The sequence below is a fragment of the Benincasa hispida genome, chromosome 10 (genome assembly GCF_027475165.1).
Source record: "Benincasa hispida cultivar pf3 chromosome 10, pf3_genome.v1.1, whole genome shotgun sequence".
NCBI classification, from domain to species: Eukaryota; Viridiplantae; Streptophyta; class Magnoliopsida; order Cucurbitales; family Cucurbitaceae; genus Benincasa; species Benincasa hispida.
The window spans coordinates 9,226,492-9,249,492 of record NC_143487.1 but is presented as its reverse complement, the minus strand read 5'-3'; the positions used below and the strand labels follow the sequence as shown (position 1 = coordinate 9,249,492).

General features: G+C 34.0%; 3 protein-coding genes across 9 annotated transcripts; 1 reads left to right on the top strand and 2 right to left on the bottom strand.

Annotated features, from left to right (window-relative positions):
* Positions 1-2,742: 2,742 nt before the first annotated feature.
* Positions 2,743-7,021, bottom strand: EMB1379 (embryo defective 1379). 2 transcript variants are annotated; one of them, XM_039044671.2, is made up of 7 exons: positions 6,884-7,021; positions 6,647-6,769; positions 5,902-6,098; positions 4,871-4,951; positions 3,842-4,066; positions 3,341-3,418; positions 2,743-3,254 (listed from the first exon to the last, which is right to left on the bottom strand). In XM_039044671.2, exons 2-7 carry the CDS (start codon positions 6,759-6,761, stop codon positions 3,015-3,017), a joined length of 936 nt encoding a protein of 311 aa, XP_038900599.1. In that variant the 5' UTR covers positions 6,762-6,769; positions 6,884-7,021; the 3' UTR covers positions 2,743-3,014. The 2 variants fall into 2 exon arrangements, with proteins under 2 accessions (XP_038900599.1, XP_038900598.1); XM_039044670.2 differs by lacking the exon at positions 6,884-7,021 and having other exon boundaries at positions 6,647-6,877.
* A 3,101-nt stretch (positions 7,022-10,122) lies between these two features.
* Positions 10,123-17,502, top strand: LOC120087682 (cyclin-dependent kinase C-1-like). Of its 5 annotated transcripts, none has more exons than XM_039044538.2 (13): positions 10,123-10,578; positions 10,718-10,867; positions 11,836-11,917; positions 12,223-12,313; positions 12,397-12,426; positions 12,579-12,688; positions 12,778-12,850; positions 12,935-13,055; positions 13,238-13,355; positions 15,578-15,717; positions 15,812-15,869; positions 16,487-16,557; positions 16,636-17,502. In XM_039044538.2, exons 2-13 carry the CDS (start codon positions 10,758-10,760, stop codon positions 17,180-17,182), a joined length of 1,551 nt encoding a protein of 516 aa, XP_038900466.1. In that variant the 5' UTR covers positions 10,123-10,578; positions 10,718-10,757; the 3' UTR covers positions 17,183-17,502. The 5 variants fall into 5 exon arrangements, with proteins under 5 accessions (XP_038900466.1, XP_038900467.1, XP_038900468.1 ...); XM_039044539.2 differs by having other exon boundaries at positions 10,138-10,578; positions 10,715-10,867; XM_039044540.2 differs by having other exon boundaries at positions 10,233-10,578; positions 10,727-10,867.
* Positions 17,503-17,856: 354 nt separating this feature from the next.
* On the bottom strand, positions 17,857-22,754 carry LOC120087684 (putative serine/threonine-protein kinase PBL3). 2 transcript variants are annotated; one of them, XM_090305677.1, is made up of 6 exons: positions 22,225-22,754; positions 21,532-21,857; positions 21,308-21,443; positions 19,967-20,103; positions 19,768-19,891; positions 17,857-18,486 (listed from the first exon to the last, which is right to left on the bottom strand). In XM_090305677.1, exons 1-6 carry the CDS (start codon positions 22,283-22,285, stop codon positions 18,425-18,427), a joined length of 846 nt encoding a protein of 281 aa, XP_090161803.1. In that variant the 5' UTR covers positions 22,286-22,754; the 3' UTR covers positions 17,857-18,424. The 2 variants fall into 2 exon arrangements, with proteins under 2 accessions (XP_090161803.1, XP_038900470.2); XM_039044542.2 differs by having other exon boundaries at positions 17,857-18,411.
* Positions 22,755-23,001: the final 247 nt, after the last annotated feature.

The following is a 23,001-nucleotide window of genomic DNA, read 5'->3' as shown; positions in this document are numbered from 1 at the left end:
AATTTGTCTGTAACTTCCTAATTTACAAATTGTGTCTTTTAATCCTGGATTTTTTTAGGTTAGTGAAAGGTTAAAATATCATTTTGGTCTGTATTGTTCCATTTTAATTTTTTAACTTTTAAATAATCTTAAATTTAGTATCGAACTTATTTTTTATCAAAATTGATTAAATAATTATAATAATTTTTTTGAAAAAAATTAAAATATCTAAATATATTTTTAATATTTATAGTGATAAAAGCTAATAATAAATAAAAAGTAGTTAAAAAAAAGGACAATAATTAATTTAATATTTATTTAAAATATGAAAATTAAAATTGGACGTATGAAAAATATAAAGACTAAAATTGAATTACTAGATACAAAATTATAAATTTAAATTTTATGTCTCAATTAGTTTTTAAACATTTTGTTTGCCTAAGTAACATAAAATTGAAACATTTGTATATTAAATTGAAAATTTAAGACTTGTTTGATAATTGATTGTTTGTTTTAATTTTTTTAAAATTAAATCTATAAAACCTTTCAATTTTTTTGTTTTGTTATCTACGGTCAAAAACCAAGTTAATTTTTTAAATAAAAAAGTAGTTTTAAAAAATTTTATTTTTAATTTTTAAAGTTTAGTTAAGAATTCAACTAATCTACTCAATTAAGATAAAAAAAAATTATTGTAAAAAATTGAAAGAAAATAGACTTAATTTTAAAAAATCAAAATACTTTCGAAAGTTTAGAATAAAATAGACACCAACGTTAAAGTTCAATAATTAAACATATAATATAACCTTTTAAGTTATTGTTTTTTATTTCCTCAAAAAAGACCCTCACAGATTGTTTTAACCTCTTATTATTGACTTACTATTATAATTAATTTAATAGCACGTGAGACTTCTAAACTTGTCTATTTACCAAATTTGTCGACCGAAAGATAAAACTTTAGCCTTTTTAATAAAATATAGACACCATAATAAATACAACAATTGATGTGTTTTTTTATTGTGACAATGGTAAGCACATTTAAATTAACGAGAAAATAGTAGAGGAGAAGGATGTAAATTTATTAATATTTGACAATCATGTTACGTTAGAGTCAGTTAATTTAGATTTATAATAATAGAAGTGATATTAAATGACAAAATGGCAATGCCTTTTAAAGTTGAATAAAATAAAGAAATGTCACAACAACGCAGTACAATATTCTTTGAATTGAGACTTTAATTTGGATTCTGTTAAAAGATAGAGGAAAGGGGAAAAAAGGCTTTAAAACAGAGGTTGTACAAATGACAGCGAAGCAGAGAATCTCAAAGCTAATAAGGTTGTATGTAATTTGTAATACAAAGCATCCACTCAGATGCCACGTCATTTTCTACACACGTCCCCTCACTTTTCACAAATTTACTTTTGGCCCCAAAAAGGGGACCAACAAACACAAATTCATATTATTTTGGATTTTATTGTAGTTCTAGGTTTGGTTCGTATTAGACTTTTTATATATATATATATATATATATATATTAATGTCTATTTTAATTCTTATACTCTCAAGTGTTATTCATTGTAGCCTTTGATGCCACTTTAAAAAGAAATAAATACAATAACTAAAATGAATCAAAATTAAAATCACATCAAAATCAAATATTTAAACTCCGGTTCAAACATGAGTACAATATTTGCAAGTGCAACTATATCGATTAAATTTTTTACCCTCTAAACTTCCTGCGATTGTAGCTTCAATTGAAGAATATTGTAAATCTACTTTATCACAACACATGTTGTATGTCAGTTGAGTTATGCTCGTTTTGACATAAAAAAATGTTTAAGTGAGTCTTGATAACATTATTATTATATTAAAAGATAAACATGTAAGTTGAGGTTTTTGTATGGATGACCTTCCCACGAGTGCCTTTATGTTTTTTGACCGGCCCCTCACAAACATGAAATCTAACATTTTGCTTACGTCATATCCACGACAGCATTTTATAATATATCATGTTAGGAAGGGCCAAATCTATCGTATCTCTATCACGATGGTCATCCCTATCACGATAAAAATAAAAAAATATAAAAATATAAAAAATGTCACAACAAACTGTGAGAAGTTTGGAGAAAACATAACAAACTTACGCATTTTATAATTTGGGATGACCATGTGTGACCCTAACACGATAATCGTCTCTATCACCATCTCTATTTTCTCATTAAAAAATGAGACAAACGGCGAAAGAAAAAAAAGGGAAAACACAACAGAAAAGTTTGATCACAATAAACCCCATCGTGTAAGTTTGTAACTATATTCTTTTCCTTCTGTTTACACTTTCTCACCCTCTAATGCGTCATTTTCAATTATGACTTCTAAAAACATAATGATTTACATTAGCGAAACATCAATTCTATTCTACAAAGTTAAAAGACACCACTTTGCCTTTCACATCACTGCCATTGTGACTTCTGCTGAGTGCTTAATTTGTTTTCACTGTTTTAGACAGCTTAATTTTGAAGCGTTTGATTATAATTAGGCATACATAATCCAGCTTTGAACTGCATATCTTTACACAATCCAGAATCCACGATATTTTTTTCACTATTCCACATAACGTCATTGAAAAGCGTGACAACTGTTAAATAACGTGGCTACAGTTTAGGTTGTTTGGGATGATACCTATTTATACTCTATTCTTTGAAGGAACAATCCGATAGTAATTCTGCTCAGCTGAACACAATCAAACTAGCTTAGGCACAAAAAAATTGAATACTTACAATGGAACAGCAGGTTCCTTGCATTTAACTACAGTCTAAGAGAGGTAAAAGAAACTTTTACATCTGGCTTACATAGAGTAATGCACTTTACATTCCAATTCTGGGTATAAAAACTTCAAAAAGACCCTTCAACTAAATCTAAATAGGGTGACAATTTTGACACGACATCAAAAAGTGTAGTTGCTGCACACTTTACAACTCCTAAATTAATAATAGGATCCATGAAACCATATTAAAATAACAGTACCTCATTCCAAGACCTAACGCGGGCGTGCAGATCTTCGTGTTGCTCTCCTTGAAGCTGGAGGTTGGAAAGCTTCTGCCATACAGTCTTCGTTTGATCCTAAATCAATATCTATGTTCAACCTGGATTTCTTCCTCTTATGTGATGATGGTTGGTCTTGAGTGTGTGTATCTGGCTCATCCTCTTCCTCCCTGGACTCTATATTGGATGCTGTAGATCGCCATTGAATGCCACAACCTGGGCAAGCCCTTTTACTCTAATAATAGTCAATTAAAGAACTGTTAGGCACATGAGATTTTACTGATTAAAATTTTAAAATGGGAGGGTACCACATCAAATTACCTTTTTATTGGATAACATTTTCTTAAGGCAATACCGATGTACACGGACAGTGCAATCTTCAGTATTACACAACTCTGCCTGTGAATGACAAGTCCAGTGAAGATATTAAAAATCAAAGAGATAAGTGTTATTACAGTTCTCTACAGTACAAAAGTATATGGAGCATATATATGTTCTTCTATCAATGGGGGCATTGAGTAAAATAATGCAGCATACAAATTTGAGGTAAATGATAATCGACTCTGTAACCTAAATCCAATTGCATTACCGACATAAATAATTAATAAATAAAAAAAATCATCAGTGTGGGCATTGGGTAAAATAATGCAGCATACAAATTTGAGATATAATTGGCTTTGTAAATCATAAAAATGACATAAAACAAGAGAATTTTCACTTCATTTTGTTTATGTGAAATCGAACTTTTATCGATAAGAAATGAGGGAATACAAAGGCTAAAAATAGAGCCCAAAAAAAAAAAGGAACAATCAAGAAGAGAACCTTCACACCAGCTTCATTGCACACTTCACATGAAGGTACATCATTACTGCGAAACCAACTTCGCAAATCAAGAAACGATCTGACACCCAAATTTACAAAACCATCAGGGCTGCAACTAAGCCACTTATCCTGAGCAAGCTCGGCAATTGTTTTTTCCTTGAGAGAGATTGAGAAATTCTTGAAAGCAGCTGGTATGACTTGGGACTGGGACCCTGTATCCCCCATCTGGCAGTTAAAAACAGTGATAGTCAAACAATGCACACGAATATTATACAATAGGATCCTTAAATAAGTGAAGAAGCAGATAAATGCATACATTGATACAATTATGAGGAGCTGGAAACATTTGTCACTTCTCTTTTCAACTTTACCCACAATAGTGACATTTGGCAAATCAAAAGCCTTGCACCAAATCGCGTAGAATTTAAGAGTGTCTTAAACTCTTGGTTTGAAATTTAACAGTTATAAAAATTCAGGTATTGGAAAACAAAGAAGTAAAAACAACAAATTTGATAGTGACTCCATTGCAAAATTAATTCAAGTGGCAGCAAAGAATTGAATGCATCAATAATTACTAAAGCCATTCATACCACCGTCAGACTAACAGTTCCAATATCCAATTTTTTTCAATAAGATACAAGACTTTACCATGCAGAAAACTCTTGAAACTTCATTCTTAAAATCTAAATTTAAGAAAAATGCCGCTAACATAAGATCATAATTCAAGAATCTATAAATGATATAATCTAAATATGAATTGATACTCTTGTGGAACTCATTCCAAAGAAATCTCTCCACCAAGAAACATGACAATTGTGAAAAATGTTCCTGTCCACAGTACGTTATATCACATGGTGACTGAAACTAGTCATATACTCATATTTATAAGGCAAAAGACCAGAGAAGCCAACTTCAGTTAAATATGGAACCGACATTGACAATAATGAACTCGAAAGAATTCTGGCATCACACTTCAGTAGAATGGGCTAGACAAAGCGGTAGTATTGGTCAAAGATAAACGAGAGAAACCTGATTTTCCAACTGCAGATTAAGAGCAGAAATGTTGGATATTCCACCTTGAGCAGATGGATCTTGTGCAATTGCTTCAACCTGCCAAAGGAATTCCTTTTGTTTTAACAAATACTACACGATGACAAAAAATAAACAAATAAATAATCATAATAAAACACAAAACAAAACAAAGCAAAACAAAATACAAAACAAAAAACAAAAGGATGCATGTAACGTAAATATTAAGTTCCCATAGTTTGACTGTTAAGCAAATTAGCTTTAGGGCCGGTTTTTCATGGACTCCCATACTTCCCATTGTTGATAATTCAATAAATGATGCAGTATAAACCTAAGCCATCAAAGCCACCATTACCAAATCTTGTGTGGTTAACAATCAAATTTCTAAAGATGCTAACCCCCATTGCTCTCTCAGAATTCTCAGAGAGTTGGCAAATCACTTCTCAGTTGAGTGGGAATGTTTAGAACAGCTTATAACCGAGTGTGGAAATCAACAAGTACTTGAGATTACAATAAAACATCATTATAAGAGACAAGAAACTCATAACATATTTCAAACAATATAACCCCAAGATGATCAGAATTTAGAGGGCATCTTTCCACTGCTCATTTGGAGTGCATTCATTGGTAAGATGATTATATTTCGAAGGCTCTTAGCGGGTGCAATCTTCTTGGCTATTAGGTGGTGAATGAACGATGAACATATGAGGAAGCCTCCTATACTCTGAAACAGACTATTGATAGAATTATCTATCCAGTTTTTAGATCGTTTACTCTCTTTAACTGCTTTATAGCCATTCTTCTTTTGACAGTCAAACAATCAATAGAGAACTTTTGCAACTCTTTGACTAATAGGGAGTTTCACTTTTCCACGTCTTTTGGAATCTCACGTTTGTTCTACTAACATACATTCACAACCAATCCAATAAGAATGACATGGATGACGACTTCAAGATCTTTATGTAACAGCTATCCGATCGGTATCCAAACTCTGAACAGTAAATAAGAAAGAAAAGATTGAAGAACCTCACAATGGCTTTATAAAAGGCAATCTGTGGAACTGAATACTTTGTTCCCAGTTTGGATTGCTCGTCAGAAACATTATTGACCAAGCCATAGTAAACACGACCATCATATTGGTTTCTGCAGCCTCTCAACTCAAACTGAGCAAAAGAAAGTGCTTTATTTATTGTCAGGAGGTAACTATTAAAAAGCTGCTGGTCATTATCTGCACCGAAATAAACATTTAACATATATAAGTTTTCAAGGATCATCCAATATGAGTATATTGCTTCCCAGAAAAATTATCAATTAAAAATGCTCTTCCTTTTCAATTGTTACTGCTATCGATTAAGGACGGACATGGAGAAAGCCATGATGGTCGAGAGGTGTATGCGGTCTATTGAAGTACTGATCATAACCTTTCGAGAGCCAAAACGAGCAACCTCCGAATATGATAAACAATTCCAACATGTACACGGATATGAACCCAGATAAAATTTCTTCCAATAAGTGGTTCCATTGGTATTACCATTCCATTGCAACTATTATGCAGTATTTGCACAGAAATTTATTGGAATTCAAGTTCATCTCTTACAGATGATCTAGGAAACACGTACTACATCGTTTGTTAGACAAAATGGAGCAGGAATCCATACCCTTAAATCGTAACTTTCCAACTTGGATACCAAACAAAGCAATAAGAGAAAAGGCAAAGAAGAAGAAGAAGAAGAAGAAGAAGAAGAAGAAGAAGAAGAAGAAAAAAAAAAATGGAACCTGGAGTCTTTCCAGTGATCCGCGTAAACAGCAGATGGAAGTGATCCTCTCTGAGTGGGCCGCGTGCGAGTAGCGCTTGAATGAGAGTGTGATGTCTCCAACTCAGCTCCGGCATTCTGAACCCTAATTCAGAGACAACAGATGCTTCAAAAATTGAGACACTGATGATTCTATAGACCATAAATATGGAAGAGAAGATAAGAGATTGTGGGGAAGAAGAAACTTTGTGAGACTTACTCGGCAGTGGAGTTTCGCGAAGGATATCCGCTTTCAAAACGCGGGAAATATCGCCCCTTCCCTCTCGAGTCTCAAATCGGGATACCCAATGTCCAACCTTTCAAAAATAAATAATTTTTTTTTTTGTTTCTTTTTCACTACATGAATTTTTTATTTTACTTTTGGTTAAATTTTATTTTGAGTTATGTGCTTTTATGTTTGTGACGTGGGTATCGGTGTCATTGTTCGTGATTCTAATGGTGATATTATAGAATATTATTATCTAATTTTGATGATAGTTGAACTTGTCGAGGCTTTTGTCCTTTATGAGATATCTTTAAAACTTTTGAAACCGATTTATCTTCTCCATATGATGAAATTGATTCCCTTATGGTTTAGAATCTCTTTAGTGACAAAACGTGGCAAATGAAATTCAGCTTTTGTTGACTCCGTCTATATCTCTATCTTTCATGATCGGTTAAAGAGTTTCTTTTGATCATTACCTATCTTACCACGCTCAAAGATTTCGTTTTTCGATGATCTGGCTTGAAGACCATCTACATGGGTGAATTCTTTTTTGCTTGGTGATTTGTTGGTTTCTTAAGTTGTTTTGTTTTTGTCATCTTTGTTATACTATATATATCTGTTTTTTTATTATTTTTATTATTATTATTATTAAGTATGTGAACTTGAAAAATATCTAATACACTTGAACTTTGAATTTTGTGGTCCAAAACGTATTGTAAAATTAATTGATCCATTGTATATAAATTTTTGAATTCCATGTCAGATAAAATTCTAAACTTTAAATTTTGTATTATGTAGACTCGCGAATTTTTTAAAGTTTTGAAAAGGATGATGATCGCATATCATTGTAAGTCAATGATGTATTTGACACTTTTGAAAGTTCACGAATTAAATAAACACAAATTCGCAGGCTAACTTTGTAATTTAACCTTTAGGTAAATAGTCTCAACGTGTTTTTTTCCCTGTTGGTAAACCAAGAGAAACAAGATTAGTTCAAAAGACAATAGAATGAGTATTAAAGTCTGTTTGTTTACGGATATTGCAATGCGGTTTTCAATAGACATTTCATAACTGTATTTGTTTCACGTGATTTCATTTTTTAAAACTCATAATATTATTATCCAAACAAATTTAAAACTCATATGACATAGTTTTTTTAATACTCGTTATACTTGTGGGATTTTTATACTTGAGAGATGAATAAAGTCTGATTACTTAATAAATTAATATCAATTATTTTTTTGCTATTAAATGTAATTAATCATGGGATATAAATATATTATTTATACCTAATAAATTTCAACTAATACATTTATCAAATGGTCCAATGGGGAGCAAGAATTTCCATGAACATTATTATCTTAACTATTTAATATAAAAATGTTATAATTAATTATTAATATTTTAATTAATCAATGTTTATTTAACTCTTCTTATTGAATAAATGAAATGATTTAAATAATGTTTAATTTAAAAAAACATTTATCGTTATTTAAAGTGGTTAAATAATTAAGAAAAATTATTTTAAATGGTGAAATTGTTGAAAGTATTTATAAATAATAGCTTAATAGATTGTAAGATTTTGCTATATTTTGGTTCGTTTTTCTATATTTAAAGACAACCCAATAATTAATCAATATAACAATATATTAAATAATTCAATTTTATTAGGACTATATTACTTGTTCTATTACACTTGGTTAAATAATTATTTAAATTTAGTTTCCATACACAAGATTAGTAGATCAAGACATTCATCTAACTTCCAAACATTAATTATTCCGCAAATCTAAATATAGACATTAATTATCTCAAACATTTAACATCCAAACCCATGAAATGGTATATACAATTCAAACGACCCCTTGAAGTTTAAAGGTCGAGATTGTAGTATACTTATATGGATTTTAGGGGCAATTTTATTAAAATGAAAGTTAAATATTATAATTGATACAACTCGACGATTGAAAAAGAAACTCAATATGAGTGACCTCAAATCTGGATGATTAATGTTGTTTGCCCCAATTTATTTATTTTTTTAACTAGTGAAGGATGACCATGTGACATTGTAAAAACATACCAAGAACATTTGAATTATCCACAATGTTCCTCTTGCACTATTGATGAACATGTTAGAGCGCCAAGTGTGACTAAGAGAGCTAGGAAGATCATTAGCACGATTAAGGGAGTGGGCACCAAAGAAAGAGTGAGGAGTGAAGTGAGAGATCGTAGAGGAGCATAGGCGAGAAAGTGAAGAAAAAATGCAAGTGAGATAACTAAGAAAAGCACAAGGGATGGAGTGAAGGAAGAATGCGAATGAGAGAGCCACGAGAAGCACGAGGGAGTGAGGTCGCGTGTGAGAATATCGGGGACGGATTTAATATAGGTCTAGGGGGCTCAAACTCCCCCTCAACTCTATACTCTTTATATAATATATATATATATAAAAGAAACTAACATAATATAAAAACCATTAGCTAGCCTAGTGGTAAATCTATTTTCTAAGCCCTCTAGATATAGGTTAAAGCCATGCTTATTACAATTATTTTTATCAGATTATATAAAGTCCTTCATTAACAAAATTCATGGATTCACCGCTAGAGAAGCAAACACAAATGAAAGAGTAGAGGGCATGAGAGAGTAGGAGGGCCTATTAGAAGAAAGAAAAAAAGAAGAAGAAGAAGATAGAGTCAGATTAAGAACATTTATTCTTGAAACACATCTTCTTGGTCATTAAGGGTCGAGTCAATTGATTTTTAAGTTTCAAAATATTATATATTTAGTCCATAAATATTGATTTCAGTTTCAATTTAGTTTAAATTTCAAAATACAACAAATTTACTATTGAGATTTGAGATTTGATTCTATTTGATCATTAGATTTTAAGACTTTACATTTTAACATCGATTTTAATTATTTCGAATTTATTAACATAAATTAACATTATAGATAAAAAATGACTATTTAGTTAAAAATCAAGATTTAAAATGTAAATTATAAAATTTTAAAACCAAATTTAAACAAAACCCAAATATCCAGATAAAATTGTAATATTTTGAAACTCGTAGACTAAATTGAAATAAAACTTGAAACTTAAAGGACTAAATGTCTAACATTTTGAAATTTAGTAACCAAATAAAAACTCGACTCAAAACATGGTAACTAAAAATGTACTTTTCCCCATTTTTTTTCTTTAATTTTTTATATTAGTTTAAGAACAGTTTTTATAACTTAGCCAATTCCCTATCCAAACGAGGAATCAAATCCCACGTAATGGTAAAAAAAAAAAAAAAAAAAAAGTAGTCGTAGAATGAAAACACGAAAGAAAAAGGTAAAACCCTCCATCTGATATTTCCCTAGCCTTTTATTCTTCTCCGATATTTCCGGGCACGCCGCGCTGATTTCTTTCTCGTCTCCGATTGCCCTCTTCGCCGCTGCCGTCGCCTCCACGCCTCCTCCGACATTTTCCTTTCTTCTCTTTCTATACCCCTCTCTGCCGCATCCTCACGCCGCCGCTCCGAGGGTTCCAAACAGAGGGTGAATCTTTGGTGCCAAGGCTGCCATAGGGCTCGACTCTCCTCGCTCATCTGTAATTTTCGCCTCTGCTGCGTACGGAGGTGCTCAATACCGTCTTTAATCTCTTTCTCTCCGGCTACACCTTTCACTCCCAACCTCAATTCCCAGTTCAGGTGATTTCTACTTTCCTTTCTTTGTAAATTTTGGTATGAAGTTCCTCCCACTAATCGCAAGTTGAAAATATTCGTGTTATCGTTCTTTTTATACGCTTAATGCCACATTCGGATGGCTGATTATTTGATCCGGCAGTAGGGTCTTCAGGGAGGGGAGAGTACGCGTCCAAGGGAAGACCATGGCTGTAACAGCCCCAGGGCAGCTCAATGTTAACGAGTCTCCTTCGTGGGGATCTAGAAGTGTAGACTGCTTTGAAAAACTGGAGCAGATTGGTGAAGGCACTTATGGGTCTGCTATTCGTGCATATACCCTTCTTCGCCTTATTTTATTTATCCGCTGCGGTAGTTATTATTTGTTGGGATTTGGAAATCTTTATTTGCTCTTACTTTTGTGTCATGTCATACAACATCCCTAATTGATCGTTTCTTTTTCCTTTTCTCGTTATTTTCCTTGTTCTTTTTTTCTTTATGTATTTACTGACTATTCATCTATGTTTTTTTCGTGCTTAGGAAACAATTCGTGTACCAGAATTTGAGTTATGAAATGAAAATGGAACCGAACTCAAACTTGTTTCTTTTTTTTTCCCTGTGTCTCATGTCAAATTGTCGGCTTTCCACATGTGGGCATTATTTTGAATTGCATTTTCATTGAATTAATGCTTCTGGTCGAAGAAGATGATAAGAATGCAATTTGGAAAAGACTCCGTTACAAATGTGAACTAATACTATAACATCTTTCTGTCTACATATTCTGGTGTCTTGTTGACCTCTATTTCTTAGATTGAAAACCATACCATGTTAAAACACAGACAAGTGGCAGTGGACTAAGAATATTAAGGATCTTTCAACAAACACCAAACTGCATTGCACCTTTATTGATCACTAAAAGTGTGGTCAGACTACTTAATAAAAGTTTCTTTCCATCAAACCGAGATCAATGGACTTATCAACCAAGGGTAACAATGTTCCTGTAGTTCTTTAATTACGTCTACGTCCATATTACTTTAGACATGGCTCATGTTTTGGGCGTGCAGCAATTTTCTCCAAGGTGGATTCCTCACTTTGATATGATTTATATGCATGCTTCTGACTACAGTGTCCATGGCAATATGAGAACTTCCCCTCACACTGAATTAAATACTTTAATAACTTTTCTGCTCAAAGTTGATCATTTATTTTTTGTTGGTAGTTAAAGCAGTCGTTTCTATAAAAAAAATGTTTGGAGTAATTACTGCCGCCACTCTTCTGTGCTTGCAGTCAAGTTTACATGGCCAGAGAATTAAAAACAGGTGAAATTGTTGCACTGAAGAAAATACGGATGGATAATGAAAGGGAGGGGGTATGCTTCTTAGTCACTTTATCTCTTTACCCTCTGGCTTACGTAGGTGGTTCATATTTTGTTAGTAAGCATAGTTGTTAGCCCTACCATTATACGAGAATACTAAAGTTTCCAGAGCTGGTTATTATAGACTTGAAAATTGAAACTCTAAAAATGTATGATCACTCTTGTTTAAGTTGTAGCCTCAAGATGCTCCATTACGACATAACTTTTCCTGCCATGGAAAATATTCCATCAGTGTTGAACTTCTATCTAAGCTAGAAGCTTGTTCTGTCATGTAATGTTCAGTTAATTTCTCCATGTAGTTCCCCATTACTGCCATACGAGAAATCAAAATTTTAAAGAAGCTTCATCATGAAAATGTAATCAAGTTGAAAGAGATCGTGACATCTCCAGGTATCATTTAGCACTTCACCTGCTTTGTTATGACTTAATATACATTCTTTTTACAATTTTTTAAGTTTTGGCATGTGTTCCAGGTCCTGAGAAGGATGAACAAGGGAAGCCAGGCACGTGCTCCATCATCATTTGCAGCATGCCTTCAGTGCCATATGTTTCATTTTAATGGAATTTGGTTGCATCAGTGCAACCTATCTTCTCTAAATTGTAGTGTAAAATACTTGGGATGAGTTCTTATCGTATAGCTTATCTCGATGTGCAGATGGTAACAAGTACAAAGGTGGAATCTACATGGTCTTTGAGTACATGGACCATGATTTGACTGGTCTTGCTGATCGTCCAGGGATGAGATTTTCAGTTCCTCAAATCAAGGTATTAGCTAAAAAGATGCATGTCCTTTTCCTTGTTCAATAGCTATTATGGTATGAGTATTATGGCGGTTGAGTTTTTTTTTTGGACAGTGTTACATGAGGCAGCTTCTCACAGGGCTTCACTATTGTCATGTAAATCAAGTACTCCATAGAGATATAAAAGGTAATTTAAAAGTCACTATTCATGGATATCCCCTTCTTATTCTTTTTTACTGTCTAGTTTATTGTTATAATGTTTGTGCTGCAGGCTCAAATCTTCTTATCGACAATGAAGGAAATCTGAAGCTTGCAGATTTTGGGCTTGCCCGATCATTTTCTAATGATCACAATGCAAATTTAACAAATCGTGTCATTACCTTATGGTACAGGTATATAGCTCTGTTAATCATAAAAAGTTTGACTTTACTTTGCAAAAACTTGTTCTTGTCATATCATCTACAGTTCTCTGCATTTTTCTTATGTACATAACTCTTCTTTCAATCATCAGAAGTATGACCTTGAAATAAAAGGATGTTGGTTGCACGTAGTTTTGACTATCATTAACTTACAGACCTCCTGAATTGCTGCTTGGGTCGACCAAATATGGTCCAGCTGTAGATATGTGGTCTGTTGGTTGTATCTTTGCAGAACTTCTACATGGGAAGCCAATATTCCCTGGGAAGGATGAGGTAGGGGCTTTTCTGTGCAATTTTTATGGTTAAAGAAAAGAAACTCAATATTGTCGTAATATGCCATTTTTATCATTTATTTTTATTGTTAGGCAAATGATAGATTTTTATTGTTAGGGAAATGATTTCGACCAGGCTCAAACGGCCATATTGCACTAGTCCCTTGTCTTGAATTGTCCATTTTCATTTTGTTTTGGCGAAAGTAAATTTGAACTGACTAGATTTGCAATCTATTTTAGTCTGTTCTTTAAATTTTGATATATTTGTGGTTCTCTGTTTTCATTAATATATGTGGTGTTTGAATCATATCCCTGAGTTGCAATTTCCTAATAAATTTGTATTTTTCTCATGATTGTATTCCTATTCTTGAATGTTGGACTCCAACTGAAACAAGGTAGGAACCATTTTTCCAATCTGCATGTCTCAAATTTAATCAACCCCTCACCTGAACAATATTTATGAAGTCATTTGCCAATCCAAGCAAAATTTAGTGAATGAGACACTTGTTGCCATTCTGAAAGGTCAATAGTTTAATCCCAACTCCACAATTGCTGAACTAAAAAAATATTTACGAGTTCATTTTTACTAGTGCATTTGATTCCCAGTATGCTTCAAGTAATGTTTAATCAAATTGCGGATACCTGAATTATCAAACATAATTAATTATTTAGAATTATTTAGGACCTTCAATTTTATTATAGTCAAAAGTAATTTGTTTCTTGGTTTTGTGTCCGTTGATTGATGTGAGGCATGTTAACTGTTATGTTGTGTTGGAACCACCTTACTCGAGGTTATAAATGGTTTGGAACCTTTTGTGGCCACATGAATGAGTTAGTAATTAGCAAGGCAGTTTTCTAATGGCAGAGTAAATTTGGTTATTGTGTGGCCCGGAGAATAAGTACATGTTTAGAGGAAATGATTATGAAGCTACTGTTTTTGAAGACTTGAAGTCTTTACCACTTCTCAAAATAGGGTTTATGCATTTGAAGGAGCATTAGTGTAATATGATTCTCAAGTTAAGGGACAGCATCCCATGCATTACCTCCACCCCCGGGTTTTTGGGGCTAGTGTGTAATGTGCCTAGTGTCACAATCGCACTTCCGGAAGCTTCACTTAGCGATTGTGCGGTGCTTGTTCATGCTTACGAACAAGTCAATCAATTCGAATTCAGATCACTGATGGCATACCGGGTGCTTCTCACTATCTTTACCCCCGTTTTGGAGAAAACAGTTTTAGAAAACGGGTTCAGAGGAAAAGGTTTTTGCAAGTGTTTGAAAGTATGAGTTGAGAGAAGAAAGATTATAGTAGGCAAGCTAGAAAGCAATAAGCAACACTAACAGCTTTGTAGCATACCACTTCGGGTATGAGGATATGATAGTTAGTCTTATCCCCGGTGCATTCTAAGCAATTTTGTGACTGTCACCCTTGCATATAGACGTAGGCGAGCAATCACTTACAACAAGATGAGCTAACAAAGCAAACTAACTTACAGAATGAAATACATAAGATGAAAGCATGATTAAAAGGGGTTGAGATGGGCATGCAACCATGGGCAACAGGCCCTGGACAAGCATGACCGTGATACCTAGCAACTTTGCATTGCAATCCTTTTTTCTCAGGTTTGAAATGTGAAAAGTTTAGAAATAAAGATACAACATAAGAATTCTAAATCAGTTTGGAGTATTTGAACTGGTGACCAATTATTTATCCAAAAGGGTGAAAAAAACTTCTGGTACTTAAACTTGTTTATCAGTGCATATAGAAGTATAATGCGGCTCAAACAAATACTATAGTTGTTTTTAAATGCCCTTGAGGCGTGCTCCTAGGGCTTCTAAAAGAATTACTAACCCTAAATGGAAAATCCTTATGATAAGTTTGATGTTTTATTTCCCCACATTCCTAATTCAGATCTTGCTTCCTGCCATTTTATCATTCTGTCTCCCCCAATGTTTCTATCAAGTATAGAAAGTTTGAACCTTGTTTGCCTACAAGTTTCACATGAATATCATGAATGTTAATTTTTATGTGCATATACATCGACATATCTATCTATCTATCTATCTATCTATATATATATATATGTTTTTAAATATGGTGCGCCTTTTAAATGGGCCCACACCTTTTTTTGCACCCAAAGCTTCAAAAGTTAAAAAAGCCTCAAATTGTTGAGTTCTTGTGAGTTTGTTAAAACAGGCATCCTCATGCCTTTTTGTTTATTGCAGCCGGAGCAATTAAATAAGATCTTCGAGCTGTGTGGTGCTCCAGATGAAGTCAATTGGCCTGGGGTTTCTAAAATCCCTTGGTACAATAATTTCAAGCCCACAAGGCCGATGAAGAGACGTATTAGAGAAGTTTTCCGGCAGTAAGTTCAGCTGGTGCTTTACCTATTTTGTGCATTGCAGTTCATATCATCAACCCAATATTTTCATTTATGGCTTTGATAATTTTGTTTGTAGTTTTGATCGTCATGCTTTAGAACTGTTGGAGAAGATGCTTACGCTTGATCCTTCTCAGGTATCACTTTGGTCTATCTTTTTTATTTTCAGATCTTTTTGGTCTAGATATTGACCACTTCTAGCCCAATGTAATTTTGGACAAATCATAAATGCAAAACTTGCTCTTACAAGTTAGTATCATGTCCTGCACCGTCCCCCAGTGGGTCACATGCATGGGTGGAACTAATGCTCGTGTAGGGGCTATTTAGGCCCTTGGTTAAGAAAGAACGGAAAAAAAAGAAAAACTATGATAAGAAGTTGAGTTTTTTTGTGGTGCTGATGTCTGAGAAAGAAATGGTGGTATATATTTGAATAATTCTTGAACCCCGTGGTAGGAATATGCATTTTTAGATTGAATGCACGATAAGACGGATGCGTGAGTGACTATGATTATCAATGCTTTTATTAGTGGTACGGTTTACTGAAGACATCAATGTTTATATTACTGGTAATATTTTAACATATGTACCCAATAACTTTTTACTTTCATGGGGATGTAAATATATATTTCGGTGAGAATCCAGAGACTACAAGAAGCTATTCAATATACTCTCATCTATTACCATTTGATCCATATTCTGGGTTTCTTAATATGTTCCGAATCTTATACCTTTTTTTTATTCACAATAAATATAGAGAATATCTGCCAAGGATGCCCTAGATGCGGAGTATTTTTGGACAGATCCATTACCTTGCGATCCTAAAAGGTAAGTAGTTATTTATTGGATGCCATATCATTTTCGTTTAATCTTCAGTGTATATCTAAATGTTTTCTTCATATCCAGTTTGCCTAAGTATGAATCATCACACGAGTTCCAGACAAAGAAGAAGCGCCAACAGCAACGGCAACATGAAGAAACTGCAAAACGACAGAAGTTGCAACACCCACAGCATGCACGCCTTCCACCTATTCAGCAGTCGGGCCAAGCACATGCACATGCACATGCACGCCTTCCACCTAACCAACCAATTCATGGGTCTCAACAACCAGTCGCCGCAGGGCCTAGCCATCATTTTGGAAAGCCTCGTGGACCCCCAGGTCCTGGTAGGTATCCCGGTGGAAATCCCCCTTCTGGATACAACCACTCAAGTCGTGGTGGTCAAGGTGGTTATGGTAACACACAATATGCTCAAGGACGAGGTGCTGCACCCTATGGGTCTGGTAACATGTCTGGTGCTGGTCCTCGAGGTGGAGCTGGAGCTGGTGGTGGTTATGGCGTGGGAGCTCCAAATTATCAACAGAATGGTCCATATCCTGGTAGTTCTGGTACTGGCCGTGGCTCCAATGTGATGGGCGGAAACCGCAACCAACAATATGGGTGGCAACAATAATGATATGATCGTAATTGCATTTGCCTCTCCACCTCTTAATTTAACGCCAGATATGATTTGTCAGCACCAATTAGCATACAAATGATTAGAGAAAAGCCGTCGTGGGCGCTTTTAAACTTGAGTAGCTATTTCGTAAAATTATTGTATGTACGAGCGGAGCAGCATTTACTGTAATTTTTCCTTGCGATGTTTTATAGCAAATGAGAAATTAGGTTCTTTTAGTTCTGTGCTATAGATTAAATCATCAGTTGTGAACAGGTAGTGTAAGCAAATAGTTTGCAAAATATTCTTTGTTCCTGATAGTTAAATCTTCCCGGAAATGAGATGTCTTCATGTTTTGGCAGCTTGTTATGAGGGTGTTTGGGACGACTGAAAACCGTACAAGTCAAACTGTGCAAAATGAGCCAGGGTCGAACACAGACCCAAACACGGGGAAAAGGACCCGAATCCAGAGCATTGAGAGCTTTCTTTCTTGTTTAATGGACTGTTTTGTTTTCCTTTTAGTTTATAGTTTTTGAGTAGTCTCATTATTAGGTCATGTTTTGATTAGTCTTATTTATTTCAATCAATCTAATATTTGATTTAGTACATTTTTACTCACTAAAACATGTTTTGAAGTGATTTTAATCGTTTTAAAATCTCTCAAACATACTATAACAAGTCTTTCTTCCTGATTATTTGAAAAGACTTGCCGACTGTTTTTATAAATGTAAATGTGTTGATTACATTTCCTTAAGGTGTGGTGTATATATTCTACTTGGAAATATCCACAAAACTTGTACAGCACACATCTTCTGTAGTAGGTAAGACATGGTGCGTTTGTTGGCCAATGAAACAATTCGAGGAAACAAATTATGATTGAAATCTAGCAGGTGGAGTGCGTCTGATGGCATGAACGTCCGGGGTCCTTGGAACATCCTTTGTGGCGTGTAGTCGTTCCAATTCGTCAAGAACTTCACTCATGGATGGCCTGTTTTTGGGATCTGTGTGGAGGCAATTCAGTGCAAGCGAAGCTGCAGCTTGAGCTTCTTTTCTCGAATATTGACCGCCCATCCTCGTATCCATTATCCTTAACATGCGCTTACCGTCACTTAGAAGTGGTTTCCCCCAATCCACAAGGCTCTCTTCAACTCTCCCAACTTTCTCCTGGTCTAGTGCTCGCTTGCCTGAGAGCAGTTCTAGCAAAACCACCCCAAAGCTGTATACATCACTCTTTGGAGTCAAGTGACCTGTTTTAGACGGTCAAACCATCGCCAGGCAGAGTACGAGATGAGTGCAATACCCTTGTATTAATGCATCATTTCCTAAATAAGAATATATGTTTATTCTACAAACAAGGAAAAAATAGAACTTTTGCCAATATGGCTACATTTCAAACGTATTAAACCATGGTCATCATAATGCAGTATAGAATATCATCCATTGGATAACTTCTTTTTGTTCCTTACGTTGTTCTCTAGTGTTTTCGTAAAGCTATTTCTCTCATCTTGGATCTTGGTTTCTTTTCTGCCTCTTAATTTTCAATACACTAAATAAAGTTTTAGACATTTAACCTAGTTACAAACAAAATTTCACAAATATCTTAAAGTTGTAATATATTTCATATCTAGATCTTGCCCTAATTTTTGGATAAATATAACTTAATACTCATTTTCTCTTATTAAAATTTTAAAACTCTTACAATTTAATATTAATTAAAAATTCAATAAAAAATTCAATTAAATATTAAAAAATTCGTATTATCAATTAATACGGTATATCTTGTAATTAATGTGGGGTATTATTTAATGAATATTAAATTATTCTTTAATTTATATGGTATTTATCCCTTCAATTTAGGAATATTTTTTATTAACTTTTTTTGCGTTTTGGATTATTATTTAATGAATATTATTTTATTCTCACTTCTATGATATTTATATATTTATACAATATTTATTTCAAATATGTATGGGGTTATTCCAAATGTATTTAGAACAAATACAAATTTAAGATTTTATATAATATATACCTCATATTTTAACGTCAGTCTCGTTTCTATTGAGATATATATATTCCATATACTTTGTTATATATATACATGTATATTATACTAGGATAGATGGCGTCCCCCGATTATTTAAAATATACCCATATATATTTGAAATTTAAAACAAAATATATAAATAAATCTCACATGTATTGTATACTATAACCAACGTGACTTCTATGTACAAGTTATTAATGATCGTGAAGCGTGAATATGGTATTTTTTTTTTTCATATGTGTCTTTTCTTATTATCATTTTTCAAAATATTTGAAATTCGTGGAGGGTGATATAAACATTTGAGCTAGATTTTTGTGTAATAGTTCATCCTATTAGGCTATGAAAAGATTAAGAAGTTTAAGACAATTTTAATATAATTAGGTTATATGTGTAGAAAGCCCTATCCTAACTCTTACCAAGAAAGAAACAATAAATTCAACCATTCCATACATGAGCTAAGAAGAATGAAATAGATTCAATACTTTCTAAAATTCAATATCTGCTTTTACTTCATCAATTAAGGAAATAATAAAGGATGAAATAAATGAATTCTACCAACCTGTTGCTACATATTCAGGGGCAGCATAGCCTCGAGTTCCCATTACCCGGGTCGAAACATGAGTCTTGTCTCCCGTAGGGCCTTCCCTTGCTAAGCCAAAATCTGAGAGTTTTGCATTGAATTCCTTAAAAGGAAAGAGAGAGAAATAAGTATCTTCAGAGGGGATTTTCTTTCCGTTGATAAGAAAAAAATTACTCACTGAATCAAGTAAAATGTTGGCAGCCTTCAAATCACGATATATAACATTAGGTTCAGAACTGTGTAAGAATGCTAATCCCCGTGCCACGTCAACTGCAATATTCATTCGCACACGCCAAGAAATAGGTGTAACACCTTCTGTAGAAGCAGAGAAAGGTGGGTATCATTACGAATTCCCAGAGAAAAATACCCCAACAACACATGAAACCTTTTAAAAATTTAAAAATCATGTAAATGCTTGTCCTCCAAAGCAATAAATCACAATCAAGAGGAACAAGGTGGCAACTAAAGGCATGGAGAAACATCATTCTGACTCCGTGACAAGTAAACCTACCTCGGGCTTGTATCCATTCTTGGGTGTGAGTTTTATATTAGTTAATGCTTAAATGCAAAGAAGGAAATAAAGAAGAAAACAACAATCTACAAGATCAGACCAAATCACCATTTTCTATGGTTAACAATGTGAACTTGCAATTAAAATAGAACGTCCCAGTACATATGCTCTTTCCTTGAGAAGTAATTTTGAAAATATCTTCCTTTTAATGCGTCCATTCTCAAATGCTTTGGTTCCCAAACACCTGCGTAATTCAGTAACACAATTCATTATCCAATGGCCTCGGAGAATAGTTCCCATTTACTCCATTTGCTTTTGGCCAGCTCAATTTCATTAAGACAGCATAGTGTTGTCGTCCTATAACAGGAGCAGCCACATAAAAGTTTTAGAACTACCCCCCACAACCCCCACCGCGCCCCCCCCCCGCTCCCACATTGGCACCACCACACACAAATAAATAAATGAATTAATTAAAAGAATCAATATAAGCATTTAGTTTATTGCTGTGGCAGTTATTATACCACAGAAGTAACTCTGGTAATTGATTAAAGGGATACTAGATGTTTGTTAGTTGATTGCCACTATAAAAAGCCTAGCTCCATGACTTGATCACTCGGGATCAATAAAAAGTTTCTTCCTTCAGTTATACTCTCTGTATAAACAATGCTTTTGTATGGTAATTTATTAAAGGGATACTAGATGTTTGTTAGTTGATTGGCAGTATAAAAAGCCTAGCTCCATGACTTGATCACTTGGGATCAATAAAAAGTTTCTTCCTTCAGTTGTACTCTCTGTATAAACAATGCTTCTGTACCGAAGGTACCTTATAATGGATTTCTTGAACCATTTTAAATTTTTAATAGCTAGACTGAAAGTACTAAAAATTGGAAGGGGAAAACACTAATCTAGAATCTAGATATGAGTTAAAGGCAACAGCTTTAAAATTGAGCAAGAGAAGAAAGATGCTGAAATAAAAAGCCAAAGGTAGAGTTGGGGTTGCATACTAACTTCTAAACAAGTGATTTTCCAGACTTCCCTTTGGCATATACTCATAAACCAGGAGTCTGTTATCGGATTCGGAGCAATAACCAATGAGCCTGACAAGGTTTTCATGGCGAAGCTGGCCCAGATAATTTACTTCCGCCTGAAATAATGCGATTCAAATGAAGTTAAGGTGAATTAGTTGGAAAACATATTATGATTAATAATAGCAGGTTTCATAGTTTACGTACAAGCCATTCCTTGTAGCCTTGAAGGCTCTCTCGCTTGAGTTTCTTGACAGCCACTACAATTCCAGTTCCAGGTTTGGTAGGAAGATAAGAGTGCTCATCGATCCATCCTTTAAAGACACATCCAAATCCTCCCTCGCCAATTTGACTTTCACTACGGAAGTTCTTGGTGGCATTCTTGAGATCAATGAAGCTAAAAGATTTGAGAGCCGAGGTGCCAGACACGTCGAATTTCGGTTTGATGACAGGCATACTAGAGTTAAGACTTACAGTTTTCAAACTAGAATCGGCTGATTCCACGTTGGGCTTGCTATTTGGTTTATCCGTTCCTGCCAGGAAAATGAGACAATTGAGGAGCAAATCCAAACACAAAGAAGACAATAAATTCACAATCTAATAACACAATATATGCTAGAACGTTAGAAATGGCAATGTATGCGCAGCCAGGAAGTAACTAAACAGCAGCAGGCTATACAAATTAATATGAGGACCGAATTACACAATGCCATGATCAGAAAATTGACAAGAGAATCGCTTCCTTTCCTTTCGCATAGTCGCATTGCTATGGTAATTCATAATAATCGTTTCTGTCTTAAGCTAATATTCAGTAATTAAATCACGAACAACAGAATGATCCACTGATCGCGGACAAAAGTAGAAGTAATTAAAAGAAAAAGAAGAAGAGATGCAATTCACCAGAAACAATGCTTGAAGAAGCATGAGCAAGCTTGGCAGGTTTTGCGCAGCAGATTCCCATGACGATAATAGGGACAGGGAAGATGAACGAAAGAGAAAAAATTGGGGGAAAACAGGAAGGTCAACTGACACAATAAATATTTCAGGAAGAACAGAGTGATCCACTTCCATCATCAACCTCTCTCTCCTCCAGCTTTGCTTCATTGGGTATTATCAGTCAACGAAAGAATTCAACGTTTGAATCACTCAAAGGCTATAAACTCCATCTTTCCTTTTGCGTCAGATAATGATCATTAAAAAATCCAACAAAAAAATCTGCGTTGAAATTTCAAACCCTAGAAATAGCGGCAACGGTTCGCTCACGGCACAAACTTCTCCATTTTTCTACTCTTACTCTCCCGCCCTTATCAAATCCCTTTTCACAATATTCACGCTGATTTCTTCTTTCTGATTCTTTTTTTTCCCCAAAAGTTTCAAATGTTATTTTGTTTCACTGTCTTCCTCTCATTTTCATGCAATCATCTAGAATTACAAAAGCAAAGAAATATTTTAAAAATAAATAAAAGCGTATGTTTTCAAATATTGAAAAATAAATCACCATCTATTACAGATTACAGTGATATGTTATTCTTAATTATAAATATTTTTAACAGTTTTATTATTTAAAATAATTTTAAAAAAATCTACTTGATTAGATGAAAACTAATATCAAAGACCAAAAGTGAGTAGTAAAAGTGTAATAAAGAACAAATGGAAATGAAGCTAAAAACTCAATGG

Excerpts from the sequence above, each read along its gene's own strand:
- EMB1379 (XM_039044670.2), bottom strand. The coding sequence starts at position 6,827 with ATGGTCTATAGAATCATCAGTGTCTCAATTTTTGAAGCATCTGTTGTC. Across the intron at positions 6,099-6,646 it reads GATCACTGGAAAGACTCCAG|ATAATGACCAGCAGCTTTTT; the intron begins GTTCCATTTTTT and ends ATTTCGGTGCAG. Across the intron at positions 4,952-5,901 it reads TTGCCTTTTATAAAGCCATT|GTTGAAGCAATTGCACAAGA; the intron begins GTGAGGTTCTTC and ends TTCCTTTGGCAG.
- LOC120087682 (XM_039044538.2), top strand. The coding sequence starts at position 10,758 with ATGGCTGTAACAGCCCCAGGGCAGCTCAATGTTAACGAGTCTCCTTCG. Across the intron at positions 15,718-15,811 it reads ATTAGAGAAGTTTTCCGGCA|TTTTGATCGTCATGCTTTAG; the intron begins GTAAGTTCAGCT and ends TTTTGTTTGTAG. Across the intron at positions 15,870-16,486 it reads TTACGCTTGATCCTTCTCAG|AGAATATCTGCCAAGGATGC; the intron begins GTATCACTTTGG and ends CAATAAATATAG.
- LOC120087684 (XM_039044542.2), bottom strand. The coding sequence starts at position 22,285 with ATGGGAATCTGCTGCGCAAAACCTGCCAAGCTTGCTCATGCTTCTTCA. Across the intron at positions 21,858-22,224 it reads TTCTTCAAGCATTGTTTCTG|GAACGGATAAACCAAATAGC; the intron begins GTGAATTGCATC and ends TTTTCCTGGCAG. Across the intron at positions 21,444-21,531 it reads AAGGCTACAAGGAATGGCTT|GCGGAAGTAAATTATCTGGG; the intron begins GTACGTAAACTA and ends GCATTATTTCAG.